Genomic DNA, 26,943 nt, shown 5'->3' on the forward strand with positions numbered 1-26,943 from the left:
ATGAATTGCACTGATGTCATTAGATAGATAGTGGTCAGATTGTATACTGGCTGTATGAGGAAGTTCTTACAATCGAGGGCCATAGAATTGGCCAGTCAGGTGTGGGTATTGAAGGGCAACGGTTAGGTATGGGTGGGTGGGTGGCAGGACTAATGGGGAGACTATGTGACCACAGTCCAGTGTAAGAGGTGTTCGGGAGCAACATCAGAGATCATGTACCTTATACTGAGCAGTGACAATATCAGCGATCAGCAGGACAGGCTGAGGAAGGTGGGGTAGTGTGGGGGAGCAGGGGGGCGACAGAGCAGAGTAAATGGGCAGAGACCTAGGGTAGTAAAGGAGTTGAGGAACATTTGGTACTAGTACTAATTGAACTGGGGTAAAAGTGCAGAGACCTAGGGTAGGGTATAGAGGTAAAGGTAGTGAGTAGGGGGTGACTGTGGTTTCTAGTGCAGACACCTAGGATAGAGTACAGGGTTCTGGGCTGTAGACAAGGGGACGTCTATGTGTACTGACCTGGCAGACGTTGCACATCCATGAGGAAGTCGTCCTTGAGGAAGAGGAAGCCCACGATGGAAAAGAGGTAGACCAGAATGAGGGCCAGCACAGCCGTAAGGACGATGGAGCGCCCATTACGTGTCACGCTCTTGATCACGTTCAGCAGGGTCTCCTCGCGGTTCAGCAGATCAAAAAGCTGAGGGGGACAGACACACAGTCAGACAAATGCAGACACAGGGACACACACGGGCACACACAGCTTTAGGAGAGCTGTAAAGGAACCAGACATCACATAGCTTCCGAACAGCAACAGCAAAAAGTAGGAGAGGATGTGGCTTTCTGCAAATGCAGCTGTGTCTGAAAAACCTGGTTCAAGTGGGGGAACAAGGAGACCATGAAGCTAAATGATGGAACCACACTATAACCACCTCCCGGGATCACATGGCACCAAGAAAGGTCCAGACTTAATCAAGATCACTGTTAAACGTCCATTTTATGTTTTCCGAATGATAACCAAGTACTTTCAAGTTAAATTAATCCAGTTCATTGAATTTAATGGATATTTAAAATGATAAATAAGCAATAATAATATAAAGTTCTTGTATTATTTTAAGTTAAATGGTGAAGTGTTGCAGAGATTGTTTCCACTAACCAGGAAGCTGTAGAAGAACTCATGGACGAAGAGGCCCAGCATACAGACGATGATGTAGCCCACGTGGTAGAGGAAGGGCATGTCCATGACCACCGCCTTGTAGCCCCGCGTGAACGTCCCCTGGTTGCCCACGAAGCTCACCAGGAACACTATCTTATTTAGGAGCTGGAGAGAGGAGAGGAAAGAGGACTGAAAGATGGCTTCAATAGAAGATGATGCTGAGATTACAAAACAGGAGTTGTTAGTATTACACTGTACATTTACTTAAAACAATTTTGTCTGTATTTGACTTTGCTGTACTTACATTGGCGGCCCCCAGTAGCAGCAGGGTCGGGCCCAGGCCCAGTGTGTAAATAGAGCGCAGTATGACAGAGACAAGGAAGGGCCGGACACTCCCTGGTTTGGGCAGGATGAAGAGCATGGCGGTGCACACCACCAACGCCACCCACAGCAGGATGGACACAAAGGGGGGCAGGATGCCTGGGCACGGAGTAAACAAACAAACAAACAACAATTACAGATGAAGAGATTCACACTGTTCAGAGATTTGGCATTTGAAGCCTTTGGGTTCATGTATTATGCAACAGAGCAGAGTGCTTCATTATAGCCTGGTCCCAGATCTGTTTGTGCCGTATTGCCAGTTGGGGACAAGCCTATAGCTAAGTGGCAACTGCCAACTGGCAAGACCGCACAAACAAATCTGGGACCAGTCTAGCACTTGGCACAACACTCTAGGTTCTCTGCCTCTCGAGAGACAGTCACAACAGGCAACAGTGGGGAATGTCAAACAATGGCCCAAAGGGAAGACTGGTGATATCCAAACCACTGACCTCGTGCATCTCATAAACACTGTTGCCTTAGCACATGAACCAACATTTACTGTGATTATCACGCACATGACCATGCAGAATTCGCCATACAAGATTGGGACTTTCCTTCTGTGCTTAACTTTTTGCATCATGATCTACCTTTAGATTTCTCTATTACTATCATGAAATGAGAAGTCATGTTTCCAGCCACAATCCAGGCTTTAGCCTTCACCTAAGATAAACAGCTTAACTCACTAGTGGATTCCAGAGCCACTTGGGACCCTTTGGGAATTACTGGGTCGTGCTCATTAGGCATCAAACGGAAGAAAACGGAACAAAAACAGGTAGGGACTAACTGAACATGTCCAATAAGAAACGCTTGCTTTCGTGTTTTTTTGCTACAATGTGCCCTAAGGGACAGGTCGAAAAAAATGCACCCCCCTCCCCAACGTAAAAAATATTTTCACATGACCCTTCTCTTGTACTGTAAACCCTGTAGCAACCCTGTGTTTGTAAATGTGGATATCAACTTTACGACTTCAGCATGGTTTTGCCACGCAGGGCTAACAGGCCAGAAGTTTGAGGATTTGCTGACCACCACGGACGAGCTCACTCTCCCTGCCTGTTTCATTACACTACGATCAGAGCCGGCTGCAGACAATGATCAGCTGGGGGGAAATCTGATTTACACAATTTGATGCTATATTACGCAAAAAGGCACGAGGAGCCCTTAGCTGTGGTATATTGGCCATATAACAAACCCCAGAGGTGCCTTATTTCTATTATAAAATGGTTACCAACCAAAATAAATATTTTGTCATACCCGTGGTCTGATATACCACGGCTGTCAGCCAAATAAGCATTCAGGGTTCGAACCACCCAGTTTATAATTATATACAAATATATGCAACAAATTTTCCACCAACAGGTTTCTGTGCCAATGCACCACACACAACCAATAATCAACATAACTGCATACCGATTACCGACTTCGAGCGCTTATCATAATGGTTTGCGTTTTCAACAACACAATCAAGTAGCGAATATAAAAAATTTAAATGCATCTCTCCCTATTCCGCATCGATGGTTTGGTTTGACAATCTCCAAATGTCATTACTATTTTTGGTGTTTCTCTTTTCATTAATCGAATGGCAGTTGCACAGTTTGAATGCTGGAATTATATTAGAGTGGAATGGATGAACATGTACAGACAGCCTACAGGAGACTTTTTAAGTAGTATAATCAGATTAAAATATTGTGACTAGTTGTGTTTATGCCACACACAAATGGTAATACATTTAAAAAGTTAAATGACAAATATTTAGGCTATATTGAAGCGTTAGGGTCTAGGTCGAGGAATGGCTGCTGGTGTTTAGCTTTCCTGAATAACTGGGCCTGCTGGGAGCATAGGCCTGTGGCCAGGGCGACTTGGGAGAATGATGATCGGCAACAGACAGCGCATCAGAAGTAAAAATACAGCCAGACTGGCCTGCTACTGTGCCTTTACGTAAACTGTTGAGAGTAGACCCACTACTGATCCAAATGGAATGAATGGAATCAAACATTCAAATAACAGGGCTTTTGCGCCATTATTCAAATGACATTTTCACTGCAGTTTACAGCCTTGAGTAGAATTGTGATCACGAGAAAAAAATTATGCAATTATTCATTGGATTGTGGTGTTGTAGGCTAGTCTAGGTAGGATCATTTTATTGTCCCTAAAACAAGATCAATAGGGGAGCTTTTTGAGCTGCGTGTCTTCACTGTTCTTTCATGTGCAATGAAGCACCTGGCCTCCACTGCCTATCAGCTATTCCTCTATCTTGTAGATTTATATAGAAAATTGTGACTAGTTTCAGGAAACTAGGCGTAAGTCACGCTTCACTACTTCACAGGACAGTCATTTGAACGAAACTTTTTTTTATTTTTATTAAAATGTGTTTTTTGGCAGAATTGCCTTCTGGAACATGTGAACTTTCATGTGCCTTAATAACAAACTTGTGTGCCATCTGTAAATATGAATAAAATTGTTAAATTACGAGCCTAGTTGGTTTAGCCATGGAAAAAATACCGAAATCTTCCTGCAAGCCATGACTGGCTAAGATAATGAGTGGGCTGGACATGCCGATAGAGGAGTTCGGATTGGTCTGCCATGTAGCACGCTTCGGTTTATAATATGAGCTGGTCAGTATGTGTTGTTAATACTTTCTAACACAGCTTTTTTTTAAAGATATCACGTAGTAGAACTGCATAAGTGTTGCTCTCCACTCTCTGAAGGACTGAGTTTTGAAATAGTGAAATTCGAGTATGATAGCTAAGGAGATGGAGAAAATTCTGGTGTTTGACTGCAAATATGCAGATGGAGTCAAAAAGAGAACACACAGAAGGCTTCGGATTACATTTTCAAACTATGGACAACCACGACATTCGTGACAGAGAGGGAGAAGCATCCATCCATGTATACGGGTAAGAGAGTCTAGATAGATGGATAGTCTACATTTTCAGATATTTCACATTATTCATTTTGTCAGAAAGTAATTTTCATTTCAAGTAAAAGAGTACTGTTAACTAACTAGCTAAAGTTAATAGGCTGGCTAGCTAGCTAACGTTATGTGTATGATCTGTGTAGTAATATTATTCATATCTCAGAGCCATTTGGATTTCTAGTTTAAGCCTAATGTTAGCTAGCTAACATTGAACCTGTTTGGTTAGCTACCTTCAGATTCATGCAGGGTAGTAATGTTATGAGTTGGGATTATGGTTCATTGTTTAGCTAGCTAGCTACATGTCTAAACAAAAGACTGCACCATGCAAGTAACTATTTCAATAGAATGTTTATGTTGTCACTGCAACAACTTTTGATAGATATAGCTGGTAAATTCGCTCTGGCTATCTACACCGATTTCGGGGCACTCGTCTGAGTGTGCCAGAGCGCAGAATAACTGACGAATTTACGAACGCTCAACACACGTTGAATATGGTTGGTGTCAGATAACTTTGGCAAAAAAAAGCATAATTACATTATTGCCAGCAGCACAGTTGCAGTCACCAACGTTCTGGATAACATAAAAACAGCCTAACCAGCTCTGTTAGAGCGAGTAAAATGGTCAGAGTGAGCTGTTCTCTCATTTGTGTCTGGAAGTAGCTAGACTGCTGTTGTTAGGTCAGAATGCTCGGATCAATCCTAGTTTTCAGCCAGAGCGTTCAATGTGCGCTCTGAACGCTCAGAGAACGAAACGCTCTGAATTTTTCAAATGGCCAATCTGGCAACGCTCTGAGTTTACGAACACCCAGAGCACACTCAGCCACTCCAGATTAAATTTCCAAACACATCCGTAGTATAAACCAGCCTTGAAAAACTTTGGTTGTTTAGTACACAGCCTCACATGTGAATCCTTAAAGAGATGGGTGGGGCTAAAGCTTAAAAGGGTGTGAACGATGCTGAATGGGTGTAGCCAAAGAAGGGCTCTCCTCCAGTAGTAGTACCAAAACATTCAAGGGCTATTTTCTCAAAAGTGAGGTTACAAGTTTATTAACTCTCAAAGCAGAATTACTTTCTCATTGTTCCTCAACTGTAGTGTATGATATACAATTTTATAGCTGAGTCTCGTTTATCCAATGTAAAAAACACTATTTCCAATTTTGCTACATAAAGACCGAATCGAGCCGGTCGGTCACAATTGAATTATTTTATGTTTGGTATGATTAACCAATTACAGGTCTAGACACACAATCCAACTACCACTATTGTCACTATAAATAAAGAGCAGGATAGACAGTCGACTGGTAGATTATATTGACCGGTGGTATAGTAAGCGTGCAGAAAAGCGTGGTGCATAAGGGAAGTACAAAAACACCTTGATAGGGGAGGCACATGCAAGCAGATGAGGACATTATATATTTCAAACTGTCCCTAATGAATAAGAACTTGCTGTAGGACATCACACCTTCATCTCCGTCATCTCCAAAGGGGTAGAAGAGAGCCACGGCCACGTTGACTAGAACGGCTAGGTAGAAAGAGATGCTTCCCCACAGAGAGATGTGCCGAGAGAACCAGAACAGAGCCAGGTTATCTATAGAGACACGGGACAACTGGTTAATGTCCCTGTATCACAATGTAGCCATTATTTCACCACCAGAATTGTTAATCAGTGAAATACTTTGTATCTTACTGCGTATCTTCTTCTGCCAGCGCATCTCATTATAGAGGTCGTCAAACTGCGTGAAGAAGTCGTTGACCTTGCTGCCCTGGTCATCCCTCTCGGTTGTAGTGAACACGCGCGTCTTGGACTCCTCTGTCAGGTACTCACAGATGTTGGGCACTGGAAACACTATCTGCTCCATGGTGCGGTCGTGACGCACAATCTGAGGAAAGAACATGATATGATACCCCTAAGACCAAGAACAAAAGTAGCTGTACTTTCAGGGGTATATCTAATATCTAATTGAAATGCATTCCAGGTGGCTACCTCATGAAGCTGGTTTAGACAATGCCAAAAGTGTGCAAAGCTGTCATCAAGGCAAAGGGTAGCAACTTTGAAGAAACTATGTGATTCCATGTGTTATTTCATTGTTTTGATGTCTTCACTAATATTCTACAATGTAGAAAATAGCAAAAATAAAGAAAAACCCTTGAATGAGTAGCTGTGTGCAAACTTTTGACTGGTACTGTATATTTAAACAATCAGGCCCGAGGAGGTGTGGAATATGGCCAATATACCACGGCTAAGGACTGCTCTTACGCACGGCGCAATGCAGTTTGCCTGGATACAGCCCATGGCCATATACCACAAACCCCAGAGCAAAAAAAAGTGCAGAAGAGGCCTGTAGCTTTCCATCGAGCAAAATTGGATGATTTGGTGTCATTACAACCAAAAACTGGTTGAAATAAAAATCATGACGTAATTTCAACCAGTTTTACCCAGTTTTTGCCACTGGGTTGAGATAATAGGATGATGTGATTGGATGAAGACTGTCTGGGCGAGGTCTACCTCTATCTGAGCGGTGTGGTTGGCATAGTAACCAAGGGCGTCGTCTCCCTCCGTGTCATCGTTCAGCAGCAGCCCCGCCGCTGGCGGCCTCAAGCTCTGCTGCAGGAACTTGCTGTGTCTGGCTAGCTGGAACACACAAAGTACAGCCAATCAGTCAACACTCAGTACTTCCACTATTACAGCTTTGTCATCGATAATAAAATGTGGAATGGGTTTGTTACCCAATCAATTTCAACACCTAATTTGTTTGTAACTTCTAAACATTCACATTTTAGTCATTTAGCAGATGCTGAGGAGGGGGTGCGAGGGGGTGCTGTGGGATTATTTAAGATACTATTTGAAGAGGTAGGGTTTCAAATGTTTTTCGATGATGGGCAGGAGCTGGTTCCACCATTGGGGTGCCAGGACAGAAAAGAGCTTTGACTGGGCTGAGCAGAAGCTGCCCTCTCGTAGGTGTGGGAGGGCCAAGAGACCAGAGGTGGCAGAACGGAGTACTCAGGTTGGGGTGTAGGGTTTTAGCATAGCCTGTAATAAGTATATTGAGAGGATATGTATGTGTATGTGTGTGTGTGTGTGTGTGTGTGTGTGTGTGTGTGTGTGTGTGTGTGTGTGTGTGTGTGTGTGTGTGTGTGTGTGACATGCACATGAGTGTGCATGGGCATGCTACTGCGGGAGAGTAACAAAGACAGTCTGATTGTCAAGGATAGACACATGAGGTGTAGAGAGACAGTCCTTACAATGAAACAGACCAGATCATTGCCATTCAGTGAGGTATTCTGATGTCAATCACCAAGCAGAGACATCATTCCCCAAACCATCTGCTCAATACCAAGTCTGTTGATGACAATGTACTACTTTTCCTCTCTATCCAGTGATGAATGTCTGCCTGCCTATACCTCTTTCTGTGGTGATAAACATCATCGAGGGAGACAAATGATGCACATGTCAGCAGACTTTCTTCTTCCATCAGGTGAGATGGGGGTGATTCTCAGCTGACTATTTCAGACAGCACACAGCAAACTGGGAACATTCCCAGAACATAAGCTAAGATCCCCATTAAGTTCTAGATATGGTTTTATCTAACATTAGGATGATATCTTGAAAACACACACATATGTACAGTGCAATCGGAAAGAATTCAGACCCCTTCGCTTTTTCCACATTTTGTAACAGCCTTATTCTAAAATGGAATGAATAAAATGTTTTTCCTCCTCAATCTACACACAATAACCCAAAATGACAAAGCGAAAACAGGTTTTTAGACATGTTTGCAAATGTGTTACAAAAAAAATATATATATATATATTTACATAAGTATTCAGACCCTTTGCTATGAGACTCGAAATTGAGCTCAGGTGCATCCTGTTTCCATTGATCATCCTTGATGTTTCTACAACTTGATTGGAGTCCACCTGTGGTATATTCAATTGACTGAACATAACTTGGAAAGGCACCTGTCTATTTAAGGTCCCACAGTTGACAGTGCATGTCAGAGCAAAAACCAAGCCATGAGGTTAAAGGAATTGTTTGTAGAGCTCTGAGACAGGATTGTGTCGAGGGAGGTGACCAAGAACCCAATGGTCACTCTGGCAGAGCTCCAGAGTTCCTCTCTAGAGATGGGAGAAACTTCCAGAAGGACAAACATCTCTGCAGCACTCCTTTATAGTACAGTGGCCAGACGGAAGCCAATCCTCAGTAAAAGGCACATGACAGGTCGCTTGGAGTTTGCTAAAAAGGCACCTTAAAGGATTCTCAGACCCTGAGAAACAAGTTTCTCTGGTCTGATGAAACCAAGATTGAACTCTTTGGCATGAATGCCAAGCGTCACGTCTGGAGGAAACCTGGAAACATCATTAAGGTGAAGCATGGTAGTGGCAGCTTCAAGCTGTGGGGATGTTTTTCAGCGGCAGGGACTGGGAGACTAGTCATGGGTTGAGGGAAAGATGAACGGAGCAAAGTACAGAGAGATAGTTGATGAAAACCTACTCCAGAGCACTCAGGACCTCAGACTGGGGTGAAGATTCACCTTCCAACAGGACAACGACGCTAAGCACACAGCCAAGACAACGCAGGAGTGACTTCGGGACAAGTCTCTGAATATCCTCGAGTGGCCCAGCCAGAGCAAGGACTTGAACCCGATTGAACATCTCTGGAGAGTCCTGAAAATAGGTGTGCAGCGATGCTCCCCATCCAACTTGACAGAGCTTGAGAGGATCTGCAGAGAAGTATGGGAGAAACTCCACAAATGCAGGCGTGCCAAGCTTGTAGCCTCTTACCCAATATTTCTATTTTTTTTATTTTAACGAGGCAGGTCAGTTAAGAACAAATTCTTATTTACAATGATGGCCTACCGGGGAACAGTGGGTTAACTGCTTTGTTCAGGGGCAGAACGACAGATTTTTACCTTGTCAGCTCGGGTATTCGATCCAGCAACCTTTCGGTTACTGGCCCAGTGCTCTAACCACTAGGCTACCTGCCGCCCCAAGAAGACTCAAGGCTGTAATCGCTTTCGAATATGCTTCAACAAAGTACTGAGTAAAGTCTCTGACTACTTGTAATATTTTAGTTTTGTTTCTAACATTTCTAAAAACCTGTTTTTGTTTTGTCATTATGGGGTAATGTGTGTAACTTGATGACAATTTTATTTTTCATCCATTTTAGAATAAGGATGAAACATAACAAAATGTAGAAAAAGTAAATGGGTCTGAATACTTTCCAAATGCACTGTATTTATTTATCTATGTATGTACAGTACCAGTGGTTGCGAGAATGCTAAGTGTGTGCAAAGCTGTCATCAAGGCAAAGGGTGGCTACTTTGAATAATCTCAAATATAAAATATGTTGATTTGTTAAACACTTTTTTGGTTACCACATGATTCCATGTGTTATTTCATAGTTTTGATGTCTTCACTATTATTCTACAATGTAGAAAATAGTATAAATAAAGAAAAAACCCTTGAATGAGGTAGATGTGTCCAAATTTTTGACTAGTACTGTACATGCATACAGTTGAAGTCAAAAGTTTACATACACTTAGGTTGGAGTCATTAAAACTCCTTTTTCTACCACTCCACACATTTCTTGTTAACAAACTATAGTTTTGGCAAGTCGGTTAGGACATCTACTTTGTGCATGACTCAAGCCATTTTTCCAACAATTGTTTACAGACAGATTATTTCAGTTATAATTCACTGTATCACAATTCCAGTGGGTCAGAAGTTTACATACACTAAGTTGACTGTGCCTTTAAACAGCTTGGGAAATTCCAGAAAATGATGGCATGGCTTAGAAGCTTCTGATAGGCTAATTTACATCATTTGAGTCAATTGGAGGTGTACTTGTGGATTTATTTCAAGGCCTACCTTCAAACTCAGTGCCTCTTTGCTTGACATCATGAGAAAATCAAAAGACATCAGACAAGACCTCAGGAAAAAAATTGTAGACCACCACAAGTCTGGTTCATCCTTGGGAGCAATTTCCAAATGCCTGAAGGTACCACATTCATCTGTACAAACAATAGTTCGCAAGAATAAACACCATGGGACCACGCATCTGTCTTACCGCTCAGGAAGGAGACGCGTTCTGTCTCCTAGAGATGAACGTACTTTGATATTTTTGATTTGCAAATATTGCAATATTGTATCTATATCTACAGTAAAATGAGTACTATATCGACATAGCCTGAAAGGCCACTCAGCAAGGAAGAAGCCACTGCTCCAAAACCACCATAAAAAAGCCAGACTAGAGTTTGCAACTGCACATGGGGACAAATAACATACTTTTTGGAGAAATGTCCTCTGGTCTGATGAAACAAAAGTAGAACTGTTTGGCCATAATGACCATCGTTATGTTTGGAGGAAAAAGGGGGAGGCTTGCAAGCCGAAGAACACCATCCCAACCGTGAAGCACAGGGGTGGCAGCATCATGTTATAGGGGTGCTTTGCTGCAGGAGGGACTGGTGCACTTCACAAAATAGATGGCATCATGAGGCAGGAAAATGATGTGGATATATTGAAGCAACATCTCAAGAAATCAGTCAGGGAGTTAAAGCTTGGTCACAAATGGGTCTTGCAAATGGACAATGACCCCAAGCATACTTCCAAAGTTGTAGCAAATTGACTAAAAGACAACAAAGTCAAGGTATTGGAGTGGCTATCACAAAAGCCCTGACCTCAATCCTAGAGAGAATTTGTGGGCATAACTGAAAAAGCGTGTGCGAGCAAGGAAGCCTACAAACCTGACTCAGTTACACCAGCTCTGTCAGGAGCAATGGGCCAAAATTCACCCAACTTATTGTGGGTGGGAAGCTTGTGGAAGGCTACCTGAAACATTTGACCCAAGTTAAACAATTTAAAGGCAATGCTACCAAATACTAATTGAGTGCATGTAAACTTCTGACCCACTGGGAATGTGATGAAAGAAATATAAGCTGAAATAAATCATTCTCTCTACTATTATTCTGACATTTCACATTCTTAAAATAAAGGAATTGTGAAAAACTGAGTTTAAATGTATTTGGCTAAGGTGTATGTAAACTTCCGACTTCAACTGTACACACTGGTGGGAAAAAAAAACAATTTAATCCATTTTAGAATAAGTTTGTAAAGAACCAAAAATGTGGAAAAAGCCAAGGCGTCTGAATACTATATACACACACAGGGCATTCGGAAAGTACTTTTTTTACATTGTGGGAACTTTCACATCACCAATTTTGGTTTGCTGGGCAGATGCTCAGAAGTGTGGTGACTTTTACTGATAAACATGAGCAATAGCTAAAAGGGAATGCTTGGGTTATGTGTGTGTATATGAATGCTTGATGCAGGTGTGTGGTATGTAATGTATGTTAATTTGCACATGTGGGGTTACTTGATGGGGTTGAGTGTGTGTGTGCAAACTTCTGTATGTGCTCATGTGTGTTTGTGTTATTTTGGAAGTGCAAACAGCCAGCCCCAGAGAGCTCGGTGGTCATGATGAAACCAGTCCGTTGGTGGGACAGAAATACCCTGTCTGACACTCAGCTCTATTTTGGGTGAAAGAGAAGTGAAAACCCGCTAGACCTGGTCTGTCTGACTCAACACAGGAACCGTTCCTTCCATTGAAAGTTACATCCATTATCACCTGCTGAAATCACATAAAACAAGCCTATATAAACACACCTACAGACATGAATCATTAGACTCACCTGGCGGTGGAGTAAGAGTGACACATAGGCGAATGATACAGTATGTGAATTACCGTCTTTTTCTGTGCCACTGACTTTGCCTTTGTCATTGGGCCCTTATTAAAGTATTAATATGCAGGTGCACAAATTCTCTCCCACACACACACTCAATCATGCTTGTTATAACACACATGTCATGGGGTTACCTGGTGGGCCAGGATGTAGATGTTGTGTCCTACGTCTTTTGGTTTGATCTGGTCTCCTATAGAGTTCTCCTCAGCTTCACTCTCCAGCCCCTGGGCATACGCCTCCTTCATCACATCCACCTGGAACACACACGTTGTCAGTAAGGTGTATATTTGTGTGTGTTAGTGTGTGTGTGTGAATTGACTTACCAGCTCCATGGGCCTCATCTTGTAAAGGATCTTCTCGGCGTTCTCGCTGTCATGGCGACTCTCCATGATTGCCAGCAGCAGCTTGGAGGCGTTGTTCTAGCACAGAGAGACCACGACACATGACCATCACATCCTAACCCACTCCACAATCTGTTACCCGGCGGAAACTGACTTCAAAATCAGTACTATACGAAGGCAGAGACCCACCTGTGTTGAGCCCCACCTGTTAAGCTAAAAAAATAAACATACACTCCCGTTCAAAAGTCTGGGGTCACTTAGAAATGTCCTTGTTTTTTTAAAGAAAAACAATTTTTTTGTCCATTGAAATAACATAAAATTGATCAGAAAAACAGTGTAGACATTGTTAATGTTGTAAATTACTATTGTAGCTAAAAACAGCTGATTTTTTATGGAATATCTACATAGGCGTACAGAGGCCCATTATCAGTAACCATCACTCCTGTGTTCCAATGGCACGTTGTGTTAGCTAATCCAAAAAAAGCTGCTAGCTTGCTAGCTAAAGAGCCAAGAACTTGAGAGGAACGTATATCTTCCTCAACGAAGACTATCCTGAAGCTGTGCACCAGAAGAAGAAAGAACTGATCCCAGCCATAAAAGCTGCCAGAGCACGTGGGGACATTACTTACATCCGCTATGACAGGCTCATTGTCCACCCTCCCTCCCAGAAGAGCCAAGCCTATGGGTTCGTAGCTTCAACCCCGCAGCACACACACAAACCAATTGATTAATACTGCTGAATGTATATTTTTTTCTCTTGCTTTGTCTGCTCTTTTCAGTATTATGTCTATCTCTGATAAGCTACCCAGGAAAGGGATGAAAATATCCCAAATTAATATATGTAGCCTTAGAAATAAGGTTCATGAAATCAATAACTTGCTAACATCAGATAACGTTCATATATTAGCCATTTCTGAGACTCACTTAGATCATTAATTTGATGATACATCAGTAGCAATACAATGATATAACATCTATAGAAGAGACATAAATGCTTATGGGGGAGGTGTTGCTGTATATATTCAGAGCCATATCCATGTAATGCTTAGAGAATATCTTATGTCAAGTGTTATTGAAGTGTTGTGGTTGCAGGTTCACTTGGCACATCTAAAGCCTTTTCTTTTGGGGTGTTGCTATAGGCCACCAAGTGCTAACCGTCAGTATCTAAATAATATGTGCGAAATGCTTGATAGTCTATGTGATGTAAACAGAGAGGTCTACTTTCATGGGGACCTGAATATTGACTGGTTTTCATCAAGCTGTCTGCTCAAGAGGAAGCTTCTTACTGTAACCAGTGCATGTAATCTGGTTCAGGTTATTAATCAACCTACCAGGGTGTTTACAAACACTACAGGAACAAGATCATCCACATGTATCGATCACATTTTTACTAATGCTGTAGAACTTTGTTCTAAAGCTGTATCTGTACCCATTGGGTGCAGTGATCACAATATAGTGGCTATATCCAGGAAAGCCAAAGTTCCAACAGATGGGCCTAAAATAGTATACAAGAGATCATACAAAATATTTTGCTGTGACTCGTATGTGGATGATGTTAAAAATATTTGTTGGTCTGATGTGATTAGCGAGGAGCATCCAGACGCTGCACTTGATGAATTTATGAAATTGCTTATTCCAATTATTGATAAACACGCACCTGTTAAGAAACTGACTGTTAGAACTGTTAAGGCCCCATGGATTGACGAGGAACTGAAAAACTGTATGGTTGAAAGAGATGCGGCAAAAGGAGTGGCTAATAAGTCTGGCTGCACATTTGACTGGCTTACTTACTGCAAATTTAGAAATGATGTGACTAAACTCAACAAAAAAAATAAGAAACTTTATTATGAAGCCAAGATCAATGATATAAAGAATGATGGAAAAAACTTTGGAGAACTTTAAATGAAATTATGGGCAGAAAGATAAATTCAACTCCATCTTTCATCGAATCAGATGGCTTATTAATCACAAAAACATTTGATGTTGCCAATTATTTTAATTATTATTTCTTTGGCAAAGTGGGCAAACTTTGTCAGGAAATGCCAACAACGAACAGTGAGCAATTGCATTCATGCATTAAAAAATACAAATAATGAAAGAAAAGCATTGCAAGTTTGAATTTTGTAAAGTTAGTGTGGGAGAGGTGGAAAAAGTATTGTTATCAATCAATAATGACAAACCTCCTGGCATTTACAACTTAGATGGAAAGCTCCTAGGATGGTAGCTGACTCTATAGCCACTCCTATCTGTCATATTTTTAATCTGAGCCTAGAGGAAAGTCTTTGTCCTCAGGCCTGGAGGGAAGCCAAAGTAATTCCGCTACCCAAGAGTGGTAAAGCGGCCTTTACTGGTTCTAACAGTAGACCTATAAGCTTGCTGACAGCTCTTTGCAAACTGTTGGAAAAAATTGTGTTTGACCAAATACAATGCTATTTCTCTGTAAACAAATGAACAACAGACTTTCAGCATGCTTATAGAGAAGGGCACTCAACACGTACTGCATTAACACAAATGACTGATGATTGGTTGAAAGTTACCGATAATAAGAAGATTGTGGGAGCTGTACTGTTAGATTTCAGTGCAGCCTTAATATTATTAACCATAACCTGTTGTTGAAAAAAAACATATGTGCTACTTATGTGCTTTTCAACCTCTGCCATAATGTGGATTCAGAGTTATCTATCTAATAGCACCCAAAGGGTTTTCTTTAATGGAAGCTTCTCTAATGTCAAACATGTAAAGTGTGGTGTACCGCAGGGCAGCTCTCTAGGCCCTCTACCTCTTTTCTATTTTTACCAATGACCTGCGACTGGCATTAAACAAAGCAGGTGTGTCCATGTATGCTGATGATTCAACCATATACGCATCAGCAACCACAGCTAATGAAGTCACTGAAACCCTTATAGAGTTGCAGTCTGTTTTGGAATAGGTGGCCAGTATTAAACTGGTCCTGAACATCTAAAACTAAGAGCATTGTATTTGGTACAAATCATTCCTTAAGTGCTAGACCTCAGCTGAATCTGGTTATGAATGGTGTGGCTGTTGAACAAGTTGAGACTAAATGACCTGGCATTACCTTAGATTGTAAACTGTCATGGTCAAAACATTTAGATTCAATGGTTGTAAAGATGTGGAGAAGTCTAGCCGTAATAAAGAGATGCTCTGCTTTTTTGACACCACACTCCAAAAAGCAAGTTCTGCAGGCTCTAGTTCTGTCTAATCTTTATTATTGTCCAGTCATGTGGTCCAGTGCTGCAAAGAAAGACCTAGTTAAGCTGCAACTGGCCCAGAACAGAGCGGCACGTTTTGATCTTAATTGTAATCAGAGGGCTGATATAAATACTATGCATTCCAGTCTCTCTTGGATAAGAGTTGAGGAGAGACTGACTGCAACACTTTTTTTTTTTTATTAATTTGTTGAAAATCCCAGTGTTTGCATAGTCAACTTACACACAGCTCCGACACACGCACTTATCCCACCAGACATGCCAACAGGGGTCTTCTCACAAGCCCCACATCCAGAACAAATTCAAGAAAGCGTACAGCATTATATAGAGCCCTTATTGCATGGAACTTCCTTCCATCTCATATTGCTAAAATAAACAGCAAACCTGGTTTAAAAAAAACAGATAAAGCAACACCTCGTGGCACAACGCCTCTCCCCTATTTGACCTAGATAGTTTGTGTGTGTGCACTGATATGTAGGCTACATGTGCCTTTTAATTTTATTAATGTAGTCCTTGAGCTGTTCTTGTTTCATGTTTTGTGTGGACCCCAGGAAGAGTAGCTAATGGGGATCCTAATAAAATACCAAATACCAAAATCACTAGCCTGCTTTCCAGTGGAGTGGATGTGTGGTCGAAGTCTGGTTATAAGGGTCTCTTTTCCAAGCTTAAAAGGATAAACATTCAACATTGGCCATGCTGTCAATCCAGCATGACTTCTGCCTCATTCAAAACAACTGGAAACTGGGAAATCTCAGACTTCAGAGAGTTCAAGACAACTGGGAACTCAGGGGGAAAAAACAAGCTCTGACTGGTAAAATACATTTTGATTGGTCATCCAATACGGAATTCCAAGTCGGGGAACTCTGTCCTCTTTCTAGAGCTACGACCTGAAGATCACTGACTTAATGATTCTACCTTGTTTTTTACCCCCCCGAGTTCCCAATTGTCTTGAACGCGCCATAAATCCAGAGAATGCCAGACTTTGAAGTCAAATCTGGATGGCAGAATCTGCCCACGAATGACCGCCGCACAGCACAACAATGTGAGTCCAAAAATGTCTTGTATGCTGCTGCATGAATGATGTAATATGCCAGGGAGATATGTATACCATAGCTAAGAAAGTAATACTAAGTGTATGTTGTATAAAAAGCTGTTAGTAGCCCATGTGCCTCACTGTAATAATTTGGTACCTTTCCCCCTAATAACTTAGCCTACTGTTCTGACTTAGTGGTGTTTGAGAGAAATGTCATCATCGAATATGGTAAGAGCTTTCATTGTCTGCTTATATGCCCCCTTTATTTATCCTACAGTTCTGACTTGGTGTACAGGGAGAATACTGTAAGAACGGCCCATGTTCTGAATTCTGTCGCTGCACATTTCAAAAGGGCTGAACAAATAATTATATTGACTACGTCTGTCCTAGCTCACTCAGCAATGTCTTAATCGAAATTACAGATTGCCTCTTATCCGCTCGTCGTCCCCTTTTGCCATATAGTTTGAACGTCTCCATTGTCAGTAGAAACCACATTTGTTTAAGCAAGTCAGCCATATCAGCTGTCTTCTTAAAAGGCAGTAAATGTGATTGCCAGACAATGCTCCGCTGATAGCCAGGTGTAGCAGTAGTAAGGTGTTGGGACTGCTGTTCGGACTCTGCTGTTGGGACAGCTTTAGGCTCTAACAGTTTGTGGGCACCATTATAGTGCAATTAATGTATTGTTTAGTGGCTTTTCTGGCATTTATCAACATTTTTGGGGGGAGTTTGCCCCACCAAAATGTACATGCTAAAATCACCACTGCACTGAGGAAAGACATTCTTCTGAGTGCATTCTTCCCTCACATCTCAGCAGATATCACCTCATAAGGCCAAAACACAAGGACAAATGGGTCTTTTAACAAGAAACTGACTCTGAAATGATTGCCATTGATAGTGATAACATCGTGTGTGTAGTATGAATGGCCCACTAATATAGGGCTAGATGGGATAACCTATACAGTATTCATCTAGGTATAATGATCTATTCTCTGCTGCTTATCCAGCTGTTGATATAGGGCTCTCATAGGGAAGGGGGGGGGTGAATGTGTATGGAGAGGCATGCTAACCTTGAGTTCCAGCACCAGGTCCATTCGATTCTTCCCCAAGGGGTTGATGGAGTTGACTATCAGAGCTATGATGATATCGATTCCGTTGGACTCGTGCTTGGCTATACAGGACTGGGACAACAAGAGGTTAGTTAGTGAGCGGAAAACACTTTAAAATGAGAACAACTTTCCTTTGGAGGTATAATAGTGGAACTAAAATTGGCAAGATTTAAATAGGTAGTTCAAATGACAACACCCAACACCCTCGACAATAAGCTAAAACTTCAAAAAAAGTGAACTATCCCTTTAATTAAGATGTTTTAGAATCAATTAGACAATACTGTTGTCAGTCTAGCAGTATTGTAGGCCAATTGTGTAACGTCCCAACCACTTTATAAATTGACATGATTCACATCTTACTGAACAACCCCACATATTTGCTGTCAATGGTTTTCATGGCTACGCTTGAACCACAAAATCAAATGCATCTTCGATGGTAAAGTAAGCACAGCAACATTATAGTTTTCTGGTGTAACCGGTGGGTGATCCCAGGCCAAGAGGTAATCCTTGTGGTACGACGGTGACATATCGTATAATTTGGGTTTCCTAGTCTCAGGCAGGGATACCTCATCACGAGAACGTGATTCCACCTCCGCTACACTGGCACAGTTTTGGGGTGACCTGGTAGGTAGTGGTGGTCCCCTACCTGGTTCTCGTGGCAAGGCCCCTGGCAGTACTCGGTGATTGTCTCCAGGGTCTGCCGGACAAGGTCCACGTTGCCCTCATTGATGTAGAGGCCCAGCAGGCCCAGGCCTCCCGTGGTGCTACCACACATGATGTCCAGGAACTGCAGAGTCTCACACACTAGGTTGTAGTTAGTCTTGTTGTTCTGGTTCCGCAGGAAGTTCTGGATTCAGGGAGGAACCAGGAGGGGAAGAATGGTGGTTAATATTCATAGGATACTAGTATGACATCCTATCTGAGTGTGAGCACAACTGATCTGGGTTTATAGCAGGGTGTGTCAAAATAAAAGTCATGCTTTTCAGAATAAAACCGTGAGACAGATATTGACAATAATACCTGGTTGTTGACAATGATTTCATCTCAGAATCTAATCTGTTTCCTCAAATGCATTAGGCCCACCTGCTAATCCTTGTTGAGATGATTCACTTATGATTCATGATTTACTCATCATGTGAACATGGTAAACACCATGAAGTTCAGCTTGTGGTTAGAGGAACTGTGATCTCCCAATACACTGCCCATATGCTGAGGATCAAGAAGAGGTTTATTCCATTTAATTCAATACCTGCAGGTTCCTGTTGTGGTTCTCACAGAGCAGCTGGAGGTATCGCAGGATAGGCTTCATGATGGTGATGGCCGGGCTCATCTGGGCCTCTTCCTCCCTCTCCTCGCCCCCTCCCCCGGGCCCATCACCGGCCTGGCCATCCAGCACCTCCAGGTCTGTGTCCAGATCCTTCCGGAAGGAGACAAAGGCCTTGGAGGTGGCTGAGGACGCCTCCTTCAACTGGCCACGCATGTTGTCTTTCATGTGAAGGGAAGAGTCTTTCGCTTGAGGAGGAGAAGAGGAAGGAGTGGGTCACTGAAGGGTTGCACAATTCTGGAAACAATCCTAAACATCCTCAGAATTTCTGGAAAACCTGTGAATTTCTGCTGACTAGGGTTGGAGGGTGATTTACTTTCAAGTCAAACAATTTCACAGTGGAATTAAAATTCATGATATGAAAATGTTGCATTATTTTTCAATCATGTAATCACATGAATTTCAATTCCTTTCCTGATATTACTGTATTGAAATGGACCCCAACCCTGCTACTCACTGAGCCAATCCATTCCCATGATTGTTTTTCAATGTTTCCCCCTCAGTCAAATTGATAGCAAAACTGATATGAAATCTTATTATTCGAAACAACCACTTTTTTGTAATAATTCCTAAATGACTGTGACCCCTCTGACAACGGGTTAACTGTGTAGTAAATGTTTTTGGTGTATCAAAACAACACGTCTGGGTACAATGGTCCTTTGATAGACTTAGTGCTGTGGCCCCTCACATGGCCCCTGACATGTGACTGCAGGCATGGGGTCGAAACAGGAACAGAGAACCACAGAATCACTCCACAGTGTTCAGAGGTCAGTGAAACTACAGGGGAAACTACACAGATTTACACTGTATTTACTGTAGTCACATTGCTAGTTAAATGGGTTAATGACCTCGGCCCAGAGAGATCGACTGGGGCCTAAGGTATAATGATGTCAGCAGAGAGAGAAATGTGAGCGACCTTTCACCTTATGAGTCACTATACCTATGTATACAAAGGATGGGGTTTAAACCTTTGAATGACGATGCATATACTACACTGTATTACTGTATTTTACAAATTACACAGACGCACTACAAATGTGCATTTGAATAACAGCAAACGTACATTATAGGCCTATTATCTGTATGTCTGCATTGAGAGCCCTTTTCCCATCATCTCCATGGTGACCTGTAGGCTCATGTTCAGAGCTGACCCCTCATGACCATTATGACTCAGCAGCTTTAGAACTTAAATCCCTCTTCACCTCTCATCCTCCCACATTTTTGCCTCACTATTTAACTGTCTCAACCTTCCACACCACACTTCAGTCTGTGGAGTGATGTAGATTTTACAATATCTGCTGCATCACAGACATGTCTGGACTTGTTCTCCCATGAAACAAGCGGAAGGCCAGTAAGGAAGGGAAAGACTGCAGCTCGAGAACTGAATGAATAAGTATATGAATCAAACTAACTTTATTTATCCACGTTGGAAAACTAGATTTTCCCCACTAACAGTATACAGTCAGGTCCAAATTTATTGGCACCCTTGATAAAGATTAGCAAAAAAGTCTGTATAAAATAAATACAAATACTGAGTTATATTGTATGCAAAAAATTTGCAAATATATTTTATACTAATACAATTGCTCAGAGAAATATATTTAGTATAAGTAAGATTTTTTTTACTCTAACAAGATAGGGGTCAAAATTATTGGCACCCCTGTTTTCAATACTCTAGCACCTGACTGTACATCAGAACATAGAGACATAAATACAGATGCATGATGGAACCAAATACGAGGTATGGAGGAGAGGATCATAGAAACACAATGACCAGAATGGCCAAAGCCCCTCAGACCTCGGCAATTTGACAGTACACTCATGAGGACCCTCAATATGGCTGCCGTCCCACCCATCATGCAACATTGACTTGAATGGGAATGTCTGTTCTAGTCATTCTATTTCTATGGAGACAAAGAACATACCTGTTTTCCTGAGCCGGATGCCACTGTGACTGACGTCGACGTCCTCCTCTCTCTTCCTGCAGGTGCTGACCTCGAACATGTTGACGGACACAGTGGCCCGGATCTCTTGCTGGGCCAGACGCATGCGGTCATAGAACACCTTGAAGAAGCGCTCCGACTTTTTCTGCTTGTGCAGCTGGTGGTAGAACGAGTTCTGAGGGGGGTAGAAATGTAAACGACCCACCAGATAGTTGATAAACACTTGTATCGGAGTGAGTGTGTGTGTCCAACCTGAATCTCTGTATCTGTGCACATTTATCTGAGTGAGTCTACCCCCTCCTCACCCACTGTATCTGAGTGAGCCTACCCCCTCCTCACCCACTGTATCTGAGTGAGCCCCTTACCCTCTCTCCTCACCCACTGTATCTGAGTGAGCCTACCCTCTCCTCACCCACCTGTACCTGAGTGAGCCTACCCCCTCCTCACCCACCTGTACCTGAGTGAGCCTACCACCTCCTCACCCACCTGTACCTGAGTGAGCCTACCCCCTCCTCACCCACCTGTACCTGAGTGAGCCTACCCCCTCCTCACCCACCTGTACCTGAGTGAGCCTACCCCCTCCTCACCCACCTGTATCTGAGTGTTTCCCCCCCGCAGCAGGGCGTTGCCTAGCAGGATGCTCTCCTGGAACACGCGATCGTTCTTGGTACTGACAATGAGGTCTATGACCAGCTCTGAGGCTCCCTCACTGTCAAGCAGACACTGGATGTCCACCATGCTGCTGCTCGGCTTGTCAGAGTCCTGGACCAGAGAGCCACCTGCAGTTAGATAAGATAGATAGATTAATAAACACATGGATTGGAATGGGGGAAATGGGAGGACATGATTTGGAACAGAACTGGGTTCGAATACTATTGTGCCTGTCTGGCTTAATGGACAAATGGAATAGTAGCAAACGTGGATACCCCACCCACCTGGCAAACCAGGCAGTCTCAAGCAAATGCTAAAAGTAATTGAATGATATCAAATAGCATTTGAACCCGTGTCTGATTTGGAACCGAAGGTTTGTATTATAACTGTCAAGAATAAAAAATTGCCTATGATTACAGCCTATGAGTAAACAATAGCCTATGATTACAGCCTATGATTACAGCCTATGAAGAAATAACCTATGATTACAGCCTATGAAGAAATAACCTATGATTACAGCCTATGAAGAAATAACCTATGATTACAGCCTATGAAGAAATAACCTATGATTTGTATTTATTATGGATCCCCATTAGTTCCTGTCATGGCAGCAGCTACTCTTCCTGGGGTCCAGCAACAAAAGACAGTTACATAGAGTTAAAAATACTACATGACATTACATGTCATAAGACCTTACACCTAACAAACTCAGTGTGTTCCCTCAGGCCACCACTCCACCACCCCATATTTACAATACAAAACCCATTTGCACATGTGTAGATTGCATGTTATCATGTGCATGTGCCTCTTCACAGTCCCCGCTGTTCCATAAGGTATATATTTTTCAGTTATTTAAAACAGATTCTACTGCTTGCATCAGTTAACTGATGAGGAATAAAGTTCCATGTAGCCATGGCTCTATGTAGTACTGTGCCCTCCCATAGTCTGTTCTTAACTTGGGGATTGTGAAGAGACCTCTGGTGGCATGTCTTGTAGGGTATGTATGGGTGTCCGAGCTGTGTGCTAGTAGTTTAAAAAACAGACACCACGGTGCATTCAACATGTCAACACTTCTTACAAAAACAAGTAGTGATGAAGTCAACTTCCTCCACTTAGAGTCATGAGAGAGTTATACGCATATTATTAATGTTAGCTCTGCGTGTACATTTAAGGGCGAGCCGTGCTGCCCTGTTCTGAGACAATTGTAATTTTCCGAGGTCCCTCTTTGTGGCACCTAACACAACTGAACAGTAGTCCAGGTGCGACAAAACTAGAGCCTGTAGGACCTGCCTCATTGATAGTGTTGTTAAAAAGGCTCCCGAGTGGCACACCGGTCTAAGGCACTGCATCTCAGTACAAGAGGTGTCACTACAGTCCCTGGTTCGAATCCAGGCTGTATCACATCCGGCCGTGATTGGGAGTCCCATAGGGCAGCGCACAATTGGCTAAGCGTTGTCCGGTTTTGGCCAGGGTAGGCCGTCATTGTAAATAAGAATTTGTTCTTAACTGACTTGCCTAGTTTAATAAAGGTTAAATAAATAAATGTGTAAAAAAAAAAGGCAGAGCAGTGCTTTATTATGGACAGACTTCTCCCCATCTTAGCTACTGTTGTATCAACATGTTTTGACCATGACAATTTACAACCCAGGGTTACTCCAAGCAGTTAAGCCTCCTCAACTTGCTCAATTTCCACATTATATATTACAAGATTTAGTTGAGGTTTATGGTATGGTGAATGATTTGTCCCAAATACAGTGCTTTAAGTTTTAGAAATATTTAGTACCAACTGATTCCTTGCCAGCCATTCTGAAACTAACCGCAGCTCTTTGTTACGTGTTGTAGGGATTTAACTCGCTGTAGTAGCTGATGTGTATGGTGTTGAGTCATCCGCATACATAGCCACACTGGCTTTACTCAAGGCAAGTGGCATGTCATTACTAAAGATTGAAAAAAGTAAGGGTCCTAAGACAGCTGCCCTGGGGAATTCCTGATTCTACCTGGATTATGTTGTAAAGGCTTCCATTAAAGAACACCCTCTGTGTTCTGTTAGACAGGAAACTCTTTATCCACAATATAGTAGGGGGTGTAAAGCCATAACATATACAGCACCAGTCAAAACGTTGGACACACCTACTCATTCAAGGGTTTTTCTTTAATTTAACTATTTTTCTACATTATAGAATAATAGTGAAGACATCAAAACTATGAAATAACACATATGGAATCATGTAGTAACCAAAATAATTGTTAAAGAAATCAAAATATATGTTTTATTTGAGATTCTTCAAAGTAGCCACCCTTTGCCTTGATGACAGCTTTGCACACCTTGAGCCAGCAAAGGAGGCTTTACTATTCTTGAGAAGCGAAATTACTTTTGCTTCCTTCCAGGCCTGAGGGGGCACACTTTCTAGTAGGCTTAGATTGAATATATTGCAAATAGGAGTGGCAATATTGTCTGCTATGATCCTCAGTCATTTTCCATCCAAGTTGTCAGACCCCGGTGGCTTGTCATTGTTGATAGACAATTTTTTCACTTCTTCCACACTCACTTTACGGAATTCAAAACTACAATGCTGGTCTTTCATAATTGGATCAGTTATACTTGGATGTGTAGGTTCAGCATTTGTTGTTGAAATGTTATGCCTACATTTGCTAATCTTGCCAAATAAAAAAATCATTCAAGTAGTTGGCAATATCAGTGGGTTTTGTGATGAATGAGCCACTTAATTCAATGAATGATGGAGCCGAAATTTAAGGTGCTCCAAATCTTTTTACTATCATTCTTTATGTAATTTATCTTTGATTCATAGTGTAGTTTCTTCTTATTCAGTTAAGTCACATGATTTCTCAATTTGCCATATATTTGCCAATCGGTTGTGCAGCCAGACATATTTGCCATTCCTTTTGCCTCATATCTCTCAACCATACAAATTTTCAATTCCTCATCAATCCACGGGGTTTTAACAGTTTTTACAGTCATTTTCTTAATGGGTGCATGCTGATTAGTAACTGGGTTAAGCAATTTCATAAATGTGTCAAGTGCAGTATCTGGTTGCTCCTCATTACACACCAGAGACCAACACATATTCTTTACATCAACAACATAGGAATCACTACAAAACTTATTGTATGACCTCTTATACACTATAGTAGGCCCAGCCCTTGGAACTTTGATATGGCTACTATATTGTGATCACTACATCCAATGGATTTGAATACTGCTTTAATGCAAATTTCTGCAACATTAGTAAAGATGTGATCAATAGATGTCGATAATTTAATTCCTGTGCTGTTTGTTTATAGATTATAGCCTATGAGTAAATAACAACCTATGATTACAGCCTATGAGTAAATAACAACCTATGATTACAGCCTATGAGTAAATAACAACCTATGATTACAGCCTATGAGTAAATAACAACCTATGATTACAGCCTATGAGTAAATAACAACCTATGATTACAGCCTATGAGTAAATAACAACCTATGATCACAGTATATGAGGAAATAATAACCTATGATTACAGCCTATGAATAAATAACAACCTATGATTACAGCCTATGAGGAAATAATAACCTATGATTACAGCCTATGAGGAAATAATAACCTATGATTACAGCCTATGAGGAAATAATAACCTATGGAGGCAGGCTACCAGTAAACAATAATGCATGTTATCTGCTCACTCCCCACAAGTAACAGGGAGTATTGTTAAGGTATAGTTGGGGTTATTCGGGGTCGTGTTTAGTACCTCCAAAGCCTCCAGCCGAGCTGTTCCCGCTCCCAAACTCTGATTTGGAGAGAAGCCTTTGATTTCCAAAGTAGCGAGTGAGGAGAATATGCCTTAACACATTTCCCTGCAGGAGGAGAGAAATTGAAAAGATTAAATCCACACCAGAATGTGTCTGTTTTATGCCAGACAGAAACATGAACGCAGGCAGGCAGGCAGGCAGGCAGGCACACGCACACACACACACACACACACACACACACACACACACACACACACACACACACACACACACACACACACACACACACACACACACAGTGAGGTTCGCTCATTGTTTGTGCTTCCCATCAACAACCAGACACCAAAGAAAAACATATTTTCAATGCTTAATCAATCATGACACAAAGGTTGCATCCCAGATGGCTCCTGTAACCATTATAGTGTGCTACTGTTGACCAGAACCCATAGGGAATAAGGTGCCACTTGGAACACAGACATATTCTTAGTCTTTCCATGTATCAGAGTTTATTCATAGAAGACAGCTTTTGCCATTGATACAGAATGACAATACTATGCCGGCCATATTGAGTGTGTTCATGAGGGGCCTTGGCCATTCTAGGAAATAGCTTTTATATCTGTGGTACATCCTACACACATGCTGTACACTGTGGCCATACGGTGCCAATATTCCACTATTGGTTTCATATAAAATGATGACATCGCGAGTGAGATCGTTACATAAGTAACATGGATGTAATCATTCAAATTGCATTCTAGGATGAAGCGACTTCTTCCTGTGAGAGAGAAAGAAAGAAGGGGAAGAAGGAAACTGAGCTGAGCAGTGTGCTAGGAACAGATCCTGTGCTTCCCATGGGAGAACACACAAGGAAGACTGAGTGTAGGTGTTACATAACACCTGGTGGTGGCTGGCTAGGAAATCACCAGGGAAGCAAGACAGGGAGAGCGGGGGTTCTCTCTCTTTCTCTCCCTCTCTCTTTTAGTTTGCGCCTCTGGGTAGAGACTCCACTTGTGACCTTTGCCCTCTAGAGAGACACTGAAATAATCACCCACTCTCTCCGATTGCATAATATGCATGTATGACTGACTGTTAAAACTTGTCTGGCATGTAGAAAACATGTATGCTCAAGAGACTCACTCTTTTTTACTACCAAGATGTATTATTTAAGAGCACAGCAAATGAGGGATGGATGGAGAAAGGGATGGACACAGGGGTCAGCCCGTTTCCATGGTAAGTACCACAGAGAGCTGTGTCATGACAAACGACCAACCTTTCTCGCATGGGATACCACAGAGAGGAGGAAAAAAACTGAAAAGGTAAAAGTGAAGTTGATCAAATGTTCAGTCCAGAGAAAAGTTGAAAAGTTGAGCTGAAGCCCTTCA

General features: G+C 42.0%; 1 protein-coding gene across 1 annotated transcript in view; it reads right to left on the reverse strand.

The window, feature by feature from the left end:
- The window catches only part of LOC120065919 (inositol 1,4,5-trisphosphate receptor type 2-like), a 100,080-nt gene that overhangs the window by 41,712 nt on the left and 31,425 nt on the right, over positions 1 to 26,943 (reverse strand). Inside the window, exons 10-23 of the mRNA XM_039016962.1 lie at positions 25,561 to 25,666; positions 21,749 to 21,936; positions 21,140 to 21,332; positions 19,140 to 19,402; positions 18,537 to 18,737; positions 17,852 to 17,962; positions 12,507 to 12,602; positions 12,318 to 12,437; positions 6,951 to 7,076; positions 6,132 to 6,324; positions 5,907 to 6,032; positions 1,455 to 1,630; positions 1,151 to 1,315; positions 517 to 694 (exon numbers count right to left, since the gene is read on the reverse strand). Of these exons, the coding sequence (XP_038872890.1) occupies positions 517 to 694; positions 1,151 to 1,315; positions 1,455 to 1,630; positions 5,907 to 6,032; positions 6,132 to 6,324; positions 6,951 to 7,076; positions 12,318 to 12,437; positions 12,507 to 12,602; positions 17,852 to 17,962; positions 18,537 to 18,737; positions 19,140 to 19,402; positions 21,140 to 21,332; positions 21,749 to 21,936; positions 25,561 to 25,666 (2,242 nt within the window). The remainder of the gene's footprint in view (positions 1 to 516; positions 695 to 1,150; positions 1,316 to 1,454; positions 1,631 to 5,906; positions 6,033 to 6,131; positions 6,325 to 6,950; positions 7,077 to 12,317; positions 12,438 to 12,506; positions 12,603 to 17,851; positions 17,963 to 18,536; positions 18,738 to 19,139; positions 19,403 to 21,139; positions 21,333 to 21,748; positions 21,937 to 25,560; positions 25,667 to 26,943) is intronic.

This window comes from Salvelinus namaycush, chromosome 21, assembly GCF_016432855.1.
Source record: "Salvelinus namaycush isolate Seneca chromosome 21, SaNama_1.0, whole genome shotgun sequence".
Classification (NCBI taxonomy): Eukaryota; Metazoa; Chordata; class Actinopteri; order Salmoniformes; family Salmonidae; genus Salvelinus; species Salvelinus namaycush.